Source organism: Silurus meridionalis, chromosome 4, assembly GCF_014805685.1.
Source record: "Silurus meridionalis isolate SWU-2019-XX chromosome 4, ASM1480568v1, whole genome shotgun sequence".
Taxonomy (NCBI): domain Eukaryota; kingdom Metazoa; phylum Chordata; class Actinopteri; order Siluriformes; family Siluridae; genus Silurus; species Silurus meridionalis.
This window is the reverse complement of record NC_060887.1, coordinates 15,759,426-15,777,019: the sequence shown is the minus strand read 5'-3', so window position 1 is coordinate 15,777,019 and position 17,594 is coordinate 15,759,426. Positions and strand designations below refer to the sequence as shown.

The 17,594-nt window shown below is 35.4% G+C and overlaps 1 protein-coding gene across 4 annotated transcripts; it reads left to right on the top strand.

The window, feature by feature from the left end:
* The first annotated feature begins 568 nt into the window (after positions 1-568).
* Positions 569-12,329, top strand: LOC124384987. Of its 4 annotated transcripts, none has more exons than XM_046848024.1 (7): positions 569-657; positions 7,942-8,069; positions 9,213-9,341; positions 9,435-9,459; positions 10,539-10,571; positions 11,246-11,348; positions 11,993-12,328. In XM_046848024.1, exons 1-7 carry the CDS (start codon positions 651-653, stop codon positions 12,096-12,098), a joined length of 531 nt encoding a protein of 176 aa, XP_046703980.1. In that variant the 5' UTR covers positions 569-650; the 3' UTR covers positions 12,099-12,328. The 4 variants fall into 4 exon arrangements, with proteins under 4 accessions (XP_046703980.1, XP_046703977.1, XP_046703976.1 ...); XM_046848021.1 differs by having other exon boundaries at positions 618-653; positions 11,993-12,329; XM_046848020.1 differs by lacking the exon at positions 569-657 and adding an exon at positions 783-1,061.
* The last annotated feature ends 5,265 nt before the right edge of the window (positions 12,330-17,594 follow it).

Below are 17,594 nucleotides of genomic sequence, written 5' to 3'. Positions count from 1 at the left end.
ATGCACAGATAAACAATATACTAATTGTGTGTTAATGTTAAGTTAACATTATACCAAGTCGTCCCAAATAAAACACTGCATGGGGAAACGGCTTTGGCGTGTTAGTGTCAGTGCACTATGCTACAAGCTATTGTAAACAAGCTAACGTTCACTAGATAAGTCATATTTTAATCGCTAATAGAGCAGATTCATGGAAAATCACATCGCTAATCAGCATTTTTGCCGCAACTAATTTATGAATGAGTCTCCATCAACTAGATTAAAGATAATCGCTTTATTTAAAGTGAATAAAATAGCCTAGTTAACGGAGTTCAACATTAATTAAGCCACAGCCACACACCTGACTCGTGTGTGTAGAGTAGGTGAGATGAACTGGGAAAGCAGGCAGTGGGTCAAACCACTGTGAGGAAGGGGGGGGAACTCAACTGTTTCTAAATGTATTTTTTGCGTTTGGTTTTTTTTTCTGCTTACACAATTATTTAGGTATACATACATATATTGTTTACAATATAGAGTGCGATATACAACCTTTGGATGGAGGGGGACATGTCACCTCCGCCCCCCCCCCCGGGATTTACGCCCATGTGTACAAGAAACAGTAATAAGATTACATACTTCCTGTATATCTTGAATGACAGGTGTCTCGTTAAATGGTCGGTAAGTGTTCCATTCACAAACTATACATACCTTTTCCTATTAGTCTGAATTGTTGTTGTGTTTTCGAATGTGTTAATGTGTTTTTGGATTTGTTATTTTGTTTTTGGATTTTTTTATTTGTTCCGGATTTCTTCATTTGTTTTTGCATTTGTTTTTTGTTTTCAGATTTGTTATTTTGTTTAAGCATTGGTTATTTTGTTTTCGGATTTGTTATTGTGTTTTGCACTTCTTGGCCACCATATATATATATGTTATTAGTTAATGTATGGTATGTACTTTTGGTTTCGTTTTTAACAGTAGCTCAGAAGACGCCGATTCGATAGCTGCTTATTACCTTTACGTTATCTTTCTTCTTCATCCTTCTATGTACTCCAATTATTTGATAATGCGTTTCCTTCTAGTCTGTAAGTAATCATTATTTTCTTTAACACTTAGATCGTGTTGTGATTAGATCAGTATATGCTGTGGTGGTGTGTGTGTGTGTGTGTGTGTGTGTGTGTGTGTTTGCTTCTGTCAGCTATTATGCTGCCATTTTGTGTGTCACCGCTTCTTCTGTTTTAAATGTTAATCAGTGGGTTTATAGTTGAATTGTTGAATAAACAGCTTTATATTATTGTAATTTAGCTCTAATTACTTTCATTTACACACCAGAACAGCAGCAAATGCTGTGAAATATTGTTCAACATAGCATTTGAAGTGTGCATCCGGGTGTATGTGTGTGTGTGTGAGAGAGAGAGAGAGAGAGAGAGAGAGCGAAAGAGAGACTTTATTACACTGGTATTATTAATTCAATATTTCCAAAAATTACTCGGTAATAAACCTCCCAGTCTACTCGTGTGAGTTTTTGTGTCTGTTATGCTTTCTCTGCTGGTCCTGATCCGGTTACTCCCTGTGCTATGAGAGTTGATGCGTGAATACAATTTAGTGGTGTGGGATTTCTTGTAAAACAAAACACAGCTTGCCTTGTAAAACCTCTTTATCATTTTTTTTGTCTGTTGCAAAGTGCTCACAAGAGTTCAACACTTCAGTGATAATTTTTTAAAATCAGTTAATTATCAGTGATTTAAGAAAATTTAAGATTTGCTCAAGCAAATTTTGCCCTCTAGGTATTTATTGCCTCAAGGCAAGATAGCAGCTATAATGACAGCACACATTTTCACTAAAATGGTTTGAATGTCTCCCCTGCAGTACACTTCTTTGAAATGTATTAAATACATTAAAGGAATCTCAGGAACAAGTTTCCATGTAGAAAATGACTTTACTTTAAAGCCACAAAACAAAAAAGGAAGTCTAAAACTCCCTAGACAAATTAAACAAGGTGGACATTTCCCCTTATTTTGTTAATCTTACATCATTTTTTTCAGTACATCCTTTTGGAATAGTTAAAGCACGAATTATCATATAATACAATTCACATCACAATTGTCCCTCCGGCCATACTATGCCCACATGTAGTAAATTACAAATGTATCAACAACATTAGTGAATTCAGTCTGTTAGGTTTAAGTAAATACATCATTCATTATGACACTTTTTATGATACTTTGAACTGTAAAGCCTGTATTGATGGACATAGGCATCCCATGAATTTAGCTAGCTAATGTTGACGGAGAGCACGCAAAAATTTTATTAGACAAAATAATCATTATCGGTTGTGGTAGGTGAACTCGTCTTCCTCCATCTTCTTGGTATCAACTGTGGTATCCAGTTTGGCATCAGGTTCAAATCTGGCAACTCGTCTTTCAATTATTTTGATGATGTTGGTCTCAAGCTTATTAATACATCCCTTTATCCCCAAAGTCCTGTCTAGGCTTGCGTGCTACGAAAGCGTTCCACCTGTGTTTTTTAAATAGCTAGAAACTATAGACTATAGAAATGATAACGTATCAGAACGAGCACTACTGCTCTGCTGTATAAACTGCTGTTAAAGAAAATTAATCAACAGTCCTGATTACTCAGGATACAAAATAAAAAAATTGCTGTGTTTGTTTACTCTTTATGATTCTTCAAGAGAACAAGCAGGCTTTTTACACACTCTTACTTTCTAACACTAATCAACCCAAAATAAACTAGTCTAAAAGTTTAATTAATGATGTCACAACAAGGAATGCGTATTTAAAATGGGTATTATTTTGTACTGGTACATAATTGGGTCAATACTAACGATTACTAACGACAATACTAACGATAAGCTTCAGGACAAAGGATTCAGTGAGTGATTTGCGTATTTTTTATCTTCATATACCTTGGTGTTAACGGCAAATTAGAAGCTGCTGCTTGTCATTTTGAGTCCCTGAATGAGGTCATCATGTTGCGGAAGTTTGATCGATGTACGTGAGATATCCATGCGTATGTGCGGTGTGTGTTTGTGTGCAATCACAAACTCCATAAATCTCTTTTATTGGAAAAATAAATTTTTTGGTATGTGCTTCTTTTCATGAAAAGAAGCACATAACTCTCAGTTGTAAGTCAGAGCGACTTACAACTGAGCAGATGCAGGTTATGGGCCCAGCAGTGGCAGCTTGGTGTTGTTAAGATTTGAACTTAGCTACTGCTTCCCTGTATTACATTTATACTTAAGTACTGACAAGTTTTTTTTGTTCTGAGTTGAAAAATATGATTGCATTAACAGCCATGTCCACTTTAATAGGAACAACTGCAATTTGTAGCATATTTGTATTTTTATCTGCTAATAAATAAAAAGTAAAAAGTAAGATATGTTTCTTTGAAATGGAGTGAAGCATCAGCATCAGGCCAATCAGCTCGCTCTCGACATAGCTATGGATTCAGTTAAACCGGTGCGAACAATCACTAAATTTAAAAGCAGCAAATAACAGCAGTAGTAAACGATTACATTTTTTGTCACTGTTGTGGTTTTCAGCAAATTCTCCTGCATTTGTACACCAATGCATATTTTTCTTACTTTTTTTAATCAATCCTGTCAGCTTGCTGCATTTCTACTGTTCCATTATCTTTTTTATAGCGTTTAAGTATTCTACAAAATGTAATTTATTATATATTCTAGATCAGGGGTCGGCAACCCACGGCTCCGGAGCCGCATGCGGCACTTTCATCCCTCTTCTGTGGCTCCCTGTGGTTTTGGAAAATAAATAATGAGTATTTAATTAGAACATATTTTATTTTAGTTCGTTAGTTTTTAAAATGTAATTCTAAATTTGAAGATTTTGGTGATCTTGTAAAATCTAAATAAAACGTGTTAAAGTTTTTTGTCGCTCTTCATATGCGTCACAACCGCTAATGTGCGACACCCACCGGCACGCGACTTCTTAAACTTTGGTTGACGGCACACAGAAGAGGACGGCATTTTTGGTTTGCTGCCGGTGGATAATTTATGTTCGGCGTTCTTTTCATAAATACAAGAAGGACTCAAATAGACATTGAGAATTTTACTTGAAAGTAACCTTCAACCCAATATCTTTTTTTTTTAAGGAGTTCAACATTTTTTTGTTGCATGCATTCTCTCTGCAGTTCATTGATTTCATAAATGCAACACATTATGGTTTGATTATACATAGCATAAAGGCAAAAAAAAAAAACGTTACATGTAGTGTTATTTCAATTTAAATGTCAAAAGGGTTTTGTGGCTCCCAGTGTTTTCTTTTCTGTGGGAAACAGGTCCAAATGGCTCTTTGTGTGGTGAAGGTTGCCGACCCCTGTTCTAGATGCTTATATCTTCACAAGAGATATATTTGATATAGCGCTATGTATATGTATTTTTTTTAACACAAATTGTCAAAACAATGTTGGGCTACACTAAAAAAGTGCTTTAATTTCTACCTCGCTCAATTGAAAGCTGAAGGTCTGAACTTTAACATTATTATTTCAGCTCCAACAGAATCATTATTTTAAATACACAGTTCAAGGACAGCTTCAATAGCTACAAACAAGTTCTTTAAGTATTTATGGATCTGAATGTTGGATGAGAAGCTTTTTATGAATTTCACCAAACAGGATTTACTTCCATTTCCATGTGGAGAATATGATAATGTGTTTACTTTTTAATAGGGTGTGTGCTTTCACAGCTTCAGTCAGATATTAGCAGGGGAAATTCCACTGTGTGCGTGTGCGTGTGTGTGTGTGTGTGTGTGTGTGTGTTATAATCTGTGAAACAGCCTTCTTTGTTATGTTTTCCCAAAGACAAAATTAGAAAAGACAAAAACTAATTCAACTAATGTCAACCACAGGCTACACATATAAATTTATCACTCACATCCACAATCTAGCACACAAAGATTCCACACGCTAACATGAGAAGTTGTGAAACAGAGCACAAAGCGACAGTTATCTTTGATTGAGAGACAACATCCAGGGAAAACTAAAACTAAATATTAAATTAACTTAACTATTTTAATTCTAACACTGAAGACTCATTCATAGGATAAACAGAAGATAATATTATTTGGGCCAGAGTTATATATTTAAAACTGTTTCTGAGTAATAAATTCATTTTGATTTGAGAAAAATCCTCAGCGATTTAGTCAGCAATCCTCATATCTCACACACAGAGATAGTGACAGAGATATCATAATGCACACTTAGCATCTGTTTATAGTACTCTTCATACTGTTGTTTTTTTTTTATCTCTTTCATTTTATTCATATTTGTTTGCATTCCTTTAGTTTTCAGCAAATAGTGTTTTTCCTTTTCCCCTTTTTTTTCACTTGCTTGTCTAGGATTAACTGCTCTTCCTACTACTTTTTTCCCCCTCCCATTAACATAAAGCCAAATATATTTTACATTCACTTTTAACTCGGAAACACATTCTACATTCTACATTCTTCTCTAGGTTAGACTCTGAAGTTTTTCCTGACTGCATGTAATGCTCAAAGAGTATGTAAATTTGGTTTTTATTTTGATATGATTTTAATGATTTTTAGGATTTGTTTTTCTAACTGTCATTTGAGGTTTTAGCCTGTTAATCGAGAAAAGCTTCATTCTTTATTGGATGTGATTCTGTTTTGATTGTGTTGTTGGTTTGTTGTTTTAAGGCTTTGCTTTAGTTCCAGATTACTAGATTATGCATATTATTCCTATAAACTATGTAATGCAGCAATTATTTTATTATATATTACTATTATTGCTTTAAAGTTTAAACTTCCTGTAAATTCTTTCTGTGTTGAGAATCTGGTTGGAACTGTTTTCTCTCTCTCTCTCTCTTTCTCTCTCTTTTTCTCCCATATTATGTCATGCTAATGTTATGTACACCCACAGAAAAATGCTAAATTGCATTTACATCTTTTGTGGCTTTTGGTGAAATACATTTAGCTAATTTACAGGACTAGCACTAACCATTAATCCAATCTTATCTGGGAGTAACTATTTACAATATTTGTTTAACATGCATAGGGTCTATTATTTCTCCACTGTGTCTCCATTCAGTATACAAAAGAACTCAGCATTCTGTCACCCAAATTACCTATATGTAACAAATTACACATAGTTTACAGATTTATTTTTTTAGTTTTGGCACTAATCTATCGCTATACTGTATTCCAAAGTTATGCAATGCACTTCTTTATTCAGCTTTTCTTATTAGGGGTCACCACAGCGGATCATCTGTCTCCATACCCCTCTGTCCTCTACATCTGTCTCTTTCAACCCTGCATATCTTCCTTCACCTCATCCATAAACCGCCTCCTTGGTCTTCCTCTTTTCCTCCTAACTGGTGGCTCCATCCTCAGCATTCTTCTACCAATATACCCCATGTCATTCCTCTGAACATGTCCAAACCATCTCAATCTCGCCTCCTCACCTTGTCTCCAAAACGTCCTACATGCGCTGTCCCTCTAATAAACTCATTTCTAAACCTGTCTATCCTCATCACTCCCAACGTAAACCTCAACATCTTCAGCTCTGCTACCTCCAGCTCCACCTCCTGTCTTTTACTCAATGCCACTGTCTCTAAACCATAAAACATTGCAGGTCTCACCACAGTCCTATAAACCTTTTCTTTCACTCTCACAGATCACTCCTGCCACTCTTCTCCACCCACTCCACCCTGCCTGCATGCTTTTCTTCACTTCTCTAACACACTCTCCATTACTTTGCACTTTTGACCCCAGGTACCTGAACTCCTTCACCTTCTCCCCCTCTTCTCCCTGCAACCGCTCATTCACACACGTGTACTCTGTCTTACTCCTATTGACTTTCATTCCCCTTCTCTCCAGCACATACCTCCACCTCTCTAGGCTCTTCTCAACCTGCTCCTTACTCTCACCACAAATAACAATATCAAACATAATAGTCCCTAGGTACACCTTCTACCACTTCATCTAGCTCACTCCAGAATTTTTCCTTCTCTTCCATCTCACAACACACTTGTGGAGCATAAGCACTGAAGACATTTATCATCGCCCCTTCAACTTCCAGCTTCACGATCATCAATCTATCAGAAACTCTCTGAACCTCCACTACACTTACTACACTCTTCCCTTAGAATCACACCTACACCGTTTATCTTTCCATCTACACCATGATATCACAGTTTAAGACCACCTCCAATGTTCCAGGCCTCACACCCTTTTCACTTGGTCTCCTGAACACACAACATTTCTCCTTTCCATAATATCAGCTACCTCTCTCCCTTTACCAGTCATAGTACCAACATTTAAAGTGCCAACCCGAACCTCCACTCCCCTACACTTCTCCTTTCCCTGGCGTCTCTGTACAAGTCTTCCTCCTCTCTTTCTCCTCTTCGCCAACAGTAGCTCAATTTCCACCAGTACCCTGTTGGCTAATGATATCTGTGGCGGTCGTTGGTAACCCGGGCCTCGACCAATCCGGTATGAATTTCTCTTTCGTGATCTGCATATTTGATTTAGCACATGTTTTACGCTGGCTTGGGATCGGCACTAAGAGTGCACTGGCTTGTGCAACCGTAATAGCTACATCATCTCCATTTTACCAACCACCACAAAAAAAACTGATGCCAACCAAACACTTCACTACTTTTCAAACAATTTTTCACATAGTAGCTTAAAATATATTCCTAAATAAATACATTATTTTGTATGCAGTGATAATGTATAGAGGTAAACAATTACATATTACATGATTTATGTTTATATGGCCTGTTTATATTTATGTGGCTTGTAATGTTTATCATATACTTCTGAAGCATAAAACACTCAGATTATGTTACACAAGTTTGTATCTTTTATTTGTAAGTTGCTATATGTTGTAACGTGTCATGTGTTGTGTATTATGTTACCTATTTTAGCTCTTGAATGACACTAATCCTACAGTAAATGTTCCTTCCTGTAGGTGTGTTTTTGATGATGGCCCGGTCTCAGGAGTATACGTGCTGTACAGAGACACTGCCTAACGGCTCTGTGTCCTACATTCTGAATGACACTCTTCCCGAAGACTGGATCAGCAGCTGGACTAAAAACGTATGTGAGCCTTTGCAGTATAATATTCACAAAACTGAGGAAAACCCTTTCTTTTTTTTTTTTACAAAATCCTTTGCTCATTATTTCCTGAAACATTTCAGCAACTCTCTTATGTCTCTGTTATGTAGTCATATGAGTTCATGAATACTGTTTGCACAATGGAATTTTCTTAGTCAGCTATGTGTAATGCTAAAGGATAAAGCTCATGCTCCTCAATGCTTACACACTCACAGTGCGTTTTCTTCCTATGTTAATGTTATGTTACTGTTTGTGTGCTAAAAGCATGCACACTAATGAGAGCAGATGCAAGTGCTGGGTAGGAACTTTTATTTAATAAACAGGCAGACAATCCAAAAACAGTAAGAAAAAGCTAATCCAGGCAGTGGTTAGGCAAAATAATATGCATGCATCAAAACACACACACACACACACACACACACACACACACACACACACACACACACACACACAAACACACACACAAAACACGTGACCAAAACAAAACACGGAAGTGAAAAAGTCTAAATAGCAAGCGCCCATACACACTGCATGGCAGCTTTTGTTATGCGTGGGCATGCACATCATGCAAATTGGGGGAATCTCTGGAATAACCGACCCCTATAAGAATAACCGTCACTATAAGTCCCTCCCAGAGTGCCTTTAACCAGGTCTTTCAGTGGTATGGTTCCTGCACTACCACCTCCTGGCGTAGTCAGGTCGTGAGGGGTAGCTGTGACCTAGTCCTCATGCTCGGCCGGGTCTTGGGAGGCCACCTCATGGTCAGACGGGTCTTGGGAGGCCGCCTTGGCTCAGATGGGTCTTGGGAGGCCTGTGATGATATAGTTAAAGTCTACGATGAAACCAGGGTCATCAAGGAAGTTTTTTTAGCAGTAGACTTGCCATGTTAATAGCCAATTACCTCAGAAATTATTCACACTACAAGGTTACACACATTCAAGGGTTACTCAGGTTACTCAGCTTTAAAGTGACATCATCAACTTCAGACTAACTTCCTGTAACTCTGGGCCAAAAGAAAAAAAACTGAGAAAACTGTAGAATTTTTGTTAAATTTCTAAATGCATATTTATGGCTTCTTTCGAAATGTTCACTTTTGTTTATGTGTGTGGCTGTGGATATGTGTAGGGTGATGTTATAGCAAGTGAAGATGGGGAAATAGACAAACACTACGTTTTGTCTAAGACAGAGAAAGGATACATCCTGAAGCAAAATTATCCTGGTGTCGTCTGCAAGTTGGAGAGTCCAAAGAATGGGGTGTGTTCCTCAGCCCACACTCACTTTAATTATATTATATCATGCAGACAATGCAAACTATTAAACACTTTTTCTCTGCTGTTATTTAAACAGGTATCCAGGGAGATTAAGTGTATAGGTACGTCAAGATCATTTATAATCACCTTCATGATATATGTATTAAACATCGTGCGTTATGTTGTAGCATGTTTACCATCAACATTAATAGCCAAACCTAGCTCATTCCTTAAGAATTAATTTCAAAACCATGTTTGTCATTTTAAAGATGAGTGCAAAGCTTTGTATACCCTTAAGGAAGAAAGACTTAGATTTATTTTTATGTAAGCTAAATATTTTGTCAATGTTTTTTTTATATTTTTATTTCATGCATGGGCATAGATCAGCCCTGTATTCAACTCTCAGACTGGAAATTGTGAGGCTTGTATGACATGGTGATATCATCAGGTATTTGCAGTCTACAGTGTAAAAAATGAGTGTAAGGTTATAAATGGTTTCTACCATTTTGTCGAATTCATTTAATAAAGTGTGGCAGAAGGCTACAGAAAATGAGAAGTGATTAAAACAGTTGACCCAAAAATTGCCAAACACACACAAAAATGAAAGATTACAGGCAGTGCTGTTGTGTCTATTTTACTTACAAATCCACCTAATCACGTGCAGGTGAGGAGCTATGTTTTTGCACAGGTATCAGGTTTTGGATTGTTTGAATTATTGTTATATTTTATATATATATATATATATATATATATATATATATATATATATATATATATATATATATATACACTGTTACAGTACTCATTATACGGTTTATATATCTTTAGACTACACCTTTTATGCACTTGTGTCTGCCTGGCCTCTCTTTACAGACAGTTGTGTGAAAAAGAAAGTACACCCTCTTTGAATGTAATGATTTTACATAGCAGGACACTGTAAAAAGGAGCAGTTTTTAAAATTAAATAAATTGAACCTTAAATGTAAAACAACAATGCATGATATATTACACCATGACTATATACATTTTATAAAAATAAAACCAAATTGGAAAAACCATTTACATCTTATGATTTAATAGCTTGTGGAACCAGCTTTAGATGCAATAACTTGAAGTAATCATGTTCTATATGATTTTATCAGTCTTTCACATCACTGACTAGAGTTTAAAAAAATAATATAATGCCGATGTTTTCCCCACAGAACTGTGTAAACCGGAACCAGTCATTAAAGCAGGTATATTTACACTTTTACTATTTTATTTTTCATTTTCCGTGTTCACTAATTCGATAGTAGGTCATCAGCATTAACAGGAGACTACTGATGATAACACATAATAATGAGTTTCTTTGATGGTTGTAGTTTGCATCTCTGCAGTTCTGGCAGTTTACGTTTTTTTCAGAGGTTCTCCAGTTTATGCATGTAAACATGCCTCACACTTGACTCACATTACTCCTCTGACTGATGACCTTGTGGTTTTGTTTGAAATGAATATGTATTACAGACAATGGCAAGATTTTTTTTTAAATACTGGCTGTTTTTTTATTTTATAATTGATATGAATATATTATTTTAAAACTCCCACTGTGGGAGAAAATTATTAAGGCTTTTGTAAATAGTCTCAAGTCTCATTATCTCTTTGTGACAAATAGATAGAAGCAAATAATTTACCTTTGTTGAGGTTTAAAAGGTCACATAATTAAACATGAATCTGAATATAATACAATAAAAAAGAGCATTTTTAATTTACCAGAACATGATTAGTGTAAAAAATGTATTTGTCCATATTTAGTATCAAACAACAGTAGTTATGTGAAAATCCATGTGCCATGTTTTTTTTTGTCTGTCTGTCTGTCTGTATGTCTGTCTGTCTGTCTCACCCTCTCTCTCACTCTGTCTGTCTTTCTTAGGTGGCACAAACCCACTCCACACTGTTCTCCCCATTGTCCTGCCCATTGCCCTCCTCTTCCTCTTTTTTATTGCTGGTTACTTCATTTATAAAAAGTGTCAAAGGTATCTCTCTCTCTCTCTCTCTCTCTCTCTCTCTCTCTCTCTCTCTCTCTCTCTCTCTCTCTCTCTCTCTCTCTCTCTCTCTCTCTCTCTCACTTACTCACTCACTCACGCACACATGCACACAAACCTAAATAGTTTATCATAGATAATAAAGTGCCCTAGTCAAGGTTTGTAGACTTTACTTTACTTTACTTTATTTAATTTATTTAATTTCAACTGCCTTCAAATCTTCACCCATTTTCTAACAATTTTCTATGGAAATTTAAAAACCTGTACATGGTTAAAGTAATTGTTATGGCTAGCAATTGTATCTGTGTTTGTAAAATAAAACTGTGTTTTTGGTCCCTTGGCCACAGTGGACACTGTCTTACATTTGTGGTTTGATCACAGTGTAAAATGTGTTTACGCAATATATTTAAAGTTTTGCAAAAAAGAAAAAAGGAAAAGAATAAATAAGATATTTGCATGAGTCTGACTACCTGAACTTAAGGTATAATGTTTTGCCCAAACAGTGATTAATTCCACAGTTGGTTTTATCACAGACTATTTGGTGTAGGGTGTTTTAGCAAATCGGTACAAACATTTTAAAATATGAATTGCATTTATTAGTAAATAAACAGTATCTGCTTCTCTCTGTGTTACAGGAGATCTCACCGTGACATTGAAGCCACTATTCGAATGCATCCTATAAATGAGCAAGGCCAGGACCAGAATATGGACTGGGACCAGGAAGCTCTAAATCATCAGTAAACAATTAGAGTGAATCTAAATCTTTTGCATATAATACTATATTATACTATAATACTATATTAATATGATCTAATTATAATAGACTATAAACAGTACTATATACTCTATAATATACTGTGGATAAAATAATATTTAATGTGTGCATATACACACACACACACACACAAACACGCACACGTGTATGTAGCGTCTACTTGCGTGTAGCAAGTAAACATAAAATATATGATATATTATGGTATATTTATACTATATATTATATAATATTTATTATTATTATTAATAAGTATATTTATTAAATGTGTATATATATATATATATATATATATATATATATATATATATATATATATATACTGTGTATATATATATATATATATATATATATATATATATATATATATATATATATATATATATATATATATTTTTTTTTTTTTTTTTTTTTAAAACATTTGGGCATTTATGGAGTTTAATGTTGAAATAATAAAATGTATTAATAAAAAATATAATAATTAATTATAATATTAACTAAAATGTTAATACAGTAGAGTATACATTAAATAGCATTTTTGGGTGGCGTCCGTTTATTGCGTTTTTCGGGAGGTTTTGGAAAGTAAACACCGCAATAAACGGGGATTACTGTATATTACTTTCATTTCATTATTTTTCTATTTTAACCCACTCTTTTTTTTTTTTACATTTCTATTTTCCTATTTGTGATTGTGAGATTTGGACACCTTGTGAAAAGGTGATTCTAAGGCTAATAAGAATGAGAATTTTATTTGTCTCTTACAAATAAAACTGAAAAAAATGCAGTCACTCGTGAAGGATTCACAGTGACTTATGATATGAATCGTGTAATAGTGTTGTGATAATTATGAATAAATGAAGATGAAGTACATTAAATCATCATTCATTTACAAAATAAACAATGTTTATTTCTATTATATTAGTTTTTTTGTCTTATACAATAATATAAGACAAAAAACTAATATAGAAATAAACATTATTGTGAATTTTATAAATGTATGATGTGATTTAATGTACTGTTTTTGCCATCATCATTTATAAATATCTTAAACAATGTTTAGGTCTTATATATTAGTTTTTTTTTTCAGGACTGTTTCACTAGCAGTTGGTTTAGGCTTTTATGTTTCGAATATAAAAACTCCATTTTTCTAACCATTACATTGTTTAATAAATTGATGTGTGTTTTCCTTGTATATTCTTTCTCTCTTTTTGTCCTTGTATTGCTTCAAATTTCTTCTGCACACTAAATCTATTATAAAATATTTCATTAAGCGCATTCATGTGTTTTAGTTTAGCATAAAAGAACAACTTTACGATTTTTTTGTTACACTAAAACAACTTATGTACCTATACACATTAAATTTCTATTGAATAAATTGTTCCTTACAAACTTTATTTTTTTACTTCAAGATTTTTGGGGTCACTTCCTGTTTGGTGTCTGCTACATCTAACTTTTTATCAAGCAGGTCAAAGAAACAAAAGATTTTCCGTATTGCAAGTAAAAAACATCACTGAGTGATGTTTGTAGCTTGTAAGGTACTAGATCATTTTGTGTTTTGTTCATATATTCTACCTTGTCACATACACATTTATGATGTATTCAGATATGATGATTTTACTATATAATAGATATAAGAAACTAAAATGATATTAAATCTAAAAACTCTTGCAAAGTGTTGATTTTTGAACAATTAAAAACCTATTTGTGCATCGTCAAATGTACCAATGTAACCAATGTACGAATGTATTTAAGTAAAAAAAAGAAAAAGTTTTTAAAAATATAATACCTTGATGCAGTTATAGTAAATGGTGGAGGACAAAAAATATCATGTTCTGGAATCTGCTTAGGGACTGATAGCATAACTAAGAATGCACATTCCTGAATCTGAAAAATGAACCTATTTGTCTTGAGGCTAAAAGGCTTTTCTATTAAAAACACTGTTTAATAAATACAGCAAGGATTCAGTATGCAGGAGCTGAATACACCCTTTTCCCACAGTGCTTAGCAAAACCATAGCTATGAGTGCTATAAATATGCAGCTGTGTTCTTGTGAGTTATGTTTGTAGAAGTCAAGTTCAACTCTGTAGGGTGCCAAACTGACTAAAGGACACGGATCTAGACAAACAAAAGCACTAATTGATACAGCAGATAAACACAAGAAACACCCTCACTCACACAAGGGCTGCACTGCATACAGGATCTGTACAATCAGAAATCTCTTTGTTTTATGTAAGTTCTTTATTTGGCTTTAGGGAACTAGATTAAATGATGATGAAGAGTTAGAAAGAGATGTGGTTTTCAAGATGCAGATTTTAAAACTAATTAACAAATCCAGCAAAACAACTGTTGAGGAAAAGTTTCTGAGTGTTTAATTATCAGCATTTGTGTGTAATCAGTGGAGGACCTAAGCATAAACTATACTGGCAACTCACCCAGGGTTTTCAGTGTAAATCTGCTGCAACTTGTTTAAATGCTTTTCATATTTAGTTTTCTTTGTGTTCAGAAAGTAGGTGTGTTTGAGGTGTGGGTGTGTAAGAAAATGTTTCTCTACAACGTGGGTGCCCTTTGGATTTTTTTCATTAGCATCAAAACATCTCTTTTTGCTGTTTGTTGTCTGAGAGGCAGTTTTTCTGTGTCTTTGGAAATACAAATAAAATGACATTTTCAGTCTAGTTAAGATTGAGTGTCATGTTAAACTGAATTATGATTGGTTTATGATTGGGTAAATTTCATTTTCATTTCTCATTCTCACTTTCAGCTGAAACTTTAACAATGCCAGGCTGCCTCTGTGTTACAGTTATGTGAAGCTGTGGGCCTGTTGGAAGGTCCATATTGGGCTTTATACTCTCAGTGTGCTCTGTGCTTTAAGGGTAGTGGTAAAAGGGTAAGGGTGTTGTCACAGGCTTTGTGAGAGTGAAAAACATTCACAAACATCTGCAGGGGAAAATCATTGCCATCTGCAAAACGGCTTTAATTTCACAAAAGTTAGTTATGTAGTAGTTATGTAGTTTGATGTTGGATCAGTTGGATCAATCCTAATCATAGTCTTAATTTAATCAATCTGGGAGAGACAGCAAGCCATCAATGACTATCTCTAACCAAAAGGTGTACGAGACCATAATTATAATTTAAACCAGGGGTGCACACACTTTTTCAGCATGCGAGCTACTTATAAAATTACCAAGTCAAAACGATCTCCCTACTATAAAAATGCATAAATATATTTTTTTAATGTCATGCGATCTACCCACAATACCTTTGTGGTCGACCGGTAGATCGCGATTGACATATTGGGCACCCCTGATTTAAACAATACCCTAACCCCACGAGCTGGAGGACAACCACCTGCTGACCTCTGGCTCGATAGTGGTATCACCCAGCCATGTGTTCCTTTACTCAATCCCTACACTTAATTTACATTTAAAGGCTAAATCCTATCTACACTACAAAGGCAGAAACAATAAAAAATGTCTGGGCAGAGTTTGTTCTGTGTCCTTTCTGAATCTGTGTAATACTACTTGATGTATTTTATCACTGCTATGCTGTAATATACTTTTTTTCTTTTATAATATTTCTTTGTTAGGGGAACCCCCTTGTTTAAAAAGAATCCAGAGAAGAAAATGTTACGGGCAGAAAACCTGAGCAGGGGGAGTTCTTAAGCCTATTCTGTACATCTCTGTGTAAGATTCTAATGGAACTGAATCAGTCTGATGTTTTGTGGTGGCCTAGTTGTATTGGAATTATATTGTTTCAAAAGTAACTGGATCTTATTGTTATTATAGTTTTGAAAGTAAGTGAAACTGGTGATACTTTAAAGTTTAAAACAGTAACCAAGTAGTGTGGGTTTTTTTTGTTCTACGAAATGTGACACTATTTCAAACTTATGTTTTAAACCTGAAGTAGACTGTTTCAAACTTGTGTTTTAAACCTGAAGCTAAGTAGACTGTTTTAGGATATAGCATTGTATTGTGACAGCATTACATTTCAAACAGTTTGTGTATATTATTGCAGAGATGTATTCGCTTTGCACTAGAAGTTTTGGTACGGTGAATAAATAGACTCACGGCTATCTCTGGATAACGTGTGGTTGTAACTTTTTTTTTTGTATTTTGGTAATGGAAGAGCTGATCATTAAGTACATCGCTAAACACGGCTCACATGGGATGTTTGACGGAATAGAGAAAGTTGGTGATAAGCCGTATGAGTGGGCTGTTTCTAAGTTTGAAAGTGATCCCAAAATGCCTAGGAACAGAAAATTGCAAATGCAGTTCAGGAGTTTTTGCCTCCTATAAGGTAACTAGGAGGAGGCTAGATGAGTCAAAGGCTGAAAATAAGCAACTTCATTCTAGAGTTAATATCTGAGAAATATATACAAAATATTACCAAGTCGGTGAAACAATATGGGAAGAAGAAAAGAACAGAATGCAGAAAGGGGTCGCATTTCTGAAAACTAAAAACACTATGCTCAAATCATCTTTTAAAACCTTGTTTAACAATTTGGAGGAATTGCAGAACTGAGGAAAATCCCAGGCAAAGGTTGGTAGATGTTTTCTTCTATAAACGGAAAATTAGTTGCCTTTCAGGAACTTGAGCTGCGTCACAACGCTTTGGGAACGTTTGCGCGTTGCTCACGATCTGAATCACGTGTGTAATCCAGCCAACAGCAAGACGCGACGTCACCGGTGGTGAGTTCCTCCTTGTGTGTTCCTCCTTAGTAGCCACAGAAAGGCATCTCACCCCCCGACAGGGACAGGGCTTTTCCCTGACAACCAAAGGGCCTCAATTTTAGGAGGGCGGTGTACACCTCATTACACGTTGCCCATCCCTCCTCTCCCCTCACTCCAGGACATTTGCAACGCTGCCGGATAGTCCGCCCTAATAGTTCAATTCGTCTAAGACCTTACAGCCACTCCCGGCTCCTCTGTCCTCTGGATGTGCTCTCACACACTAGGCAAGGACTGGTCTAAGGGAATGAGACGCTGTGTCTCCGAGCCACACTTCCCTTCTCATTTACAGAAGCTAGCATCGGCTCCACTGCATGTGCATTTTGTAGCTTCCTGGTCATGATGTCACCCCACCGGTGACTTCTTGCCGTTACACGTGATTCAGAGCATGAGCAACGCGGAAGTGTTCCCAAAGCATTGTGACACAGCTTTTCATTCCCTCAGGGATCCAAGGTTACATACAGAACCTAAAGACAATTTGCAGAAAGACAGTGTCTAGAGCCTTAACTCTGAGTGTAAATTATAAAACTGCAAATTAGTTAGAGAGGAAACAGGAACTGCTTAAAGTGTTAGTGTTGATGTCAGTTAACTGGGATAAAATAGCTGACATTCACATGTAAAAAGGGAAGCCTCCAGTAACATTTTCTGTGTGATTTTTTGAGTCCTTTAAAACTTTCATTGGCAATCCTGATATTACTCAGAATTATGTCAGTTTTAAATCTGCCTTGATAAACAAGTGTG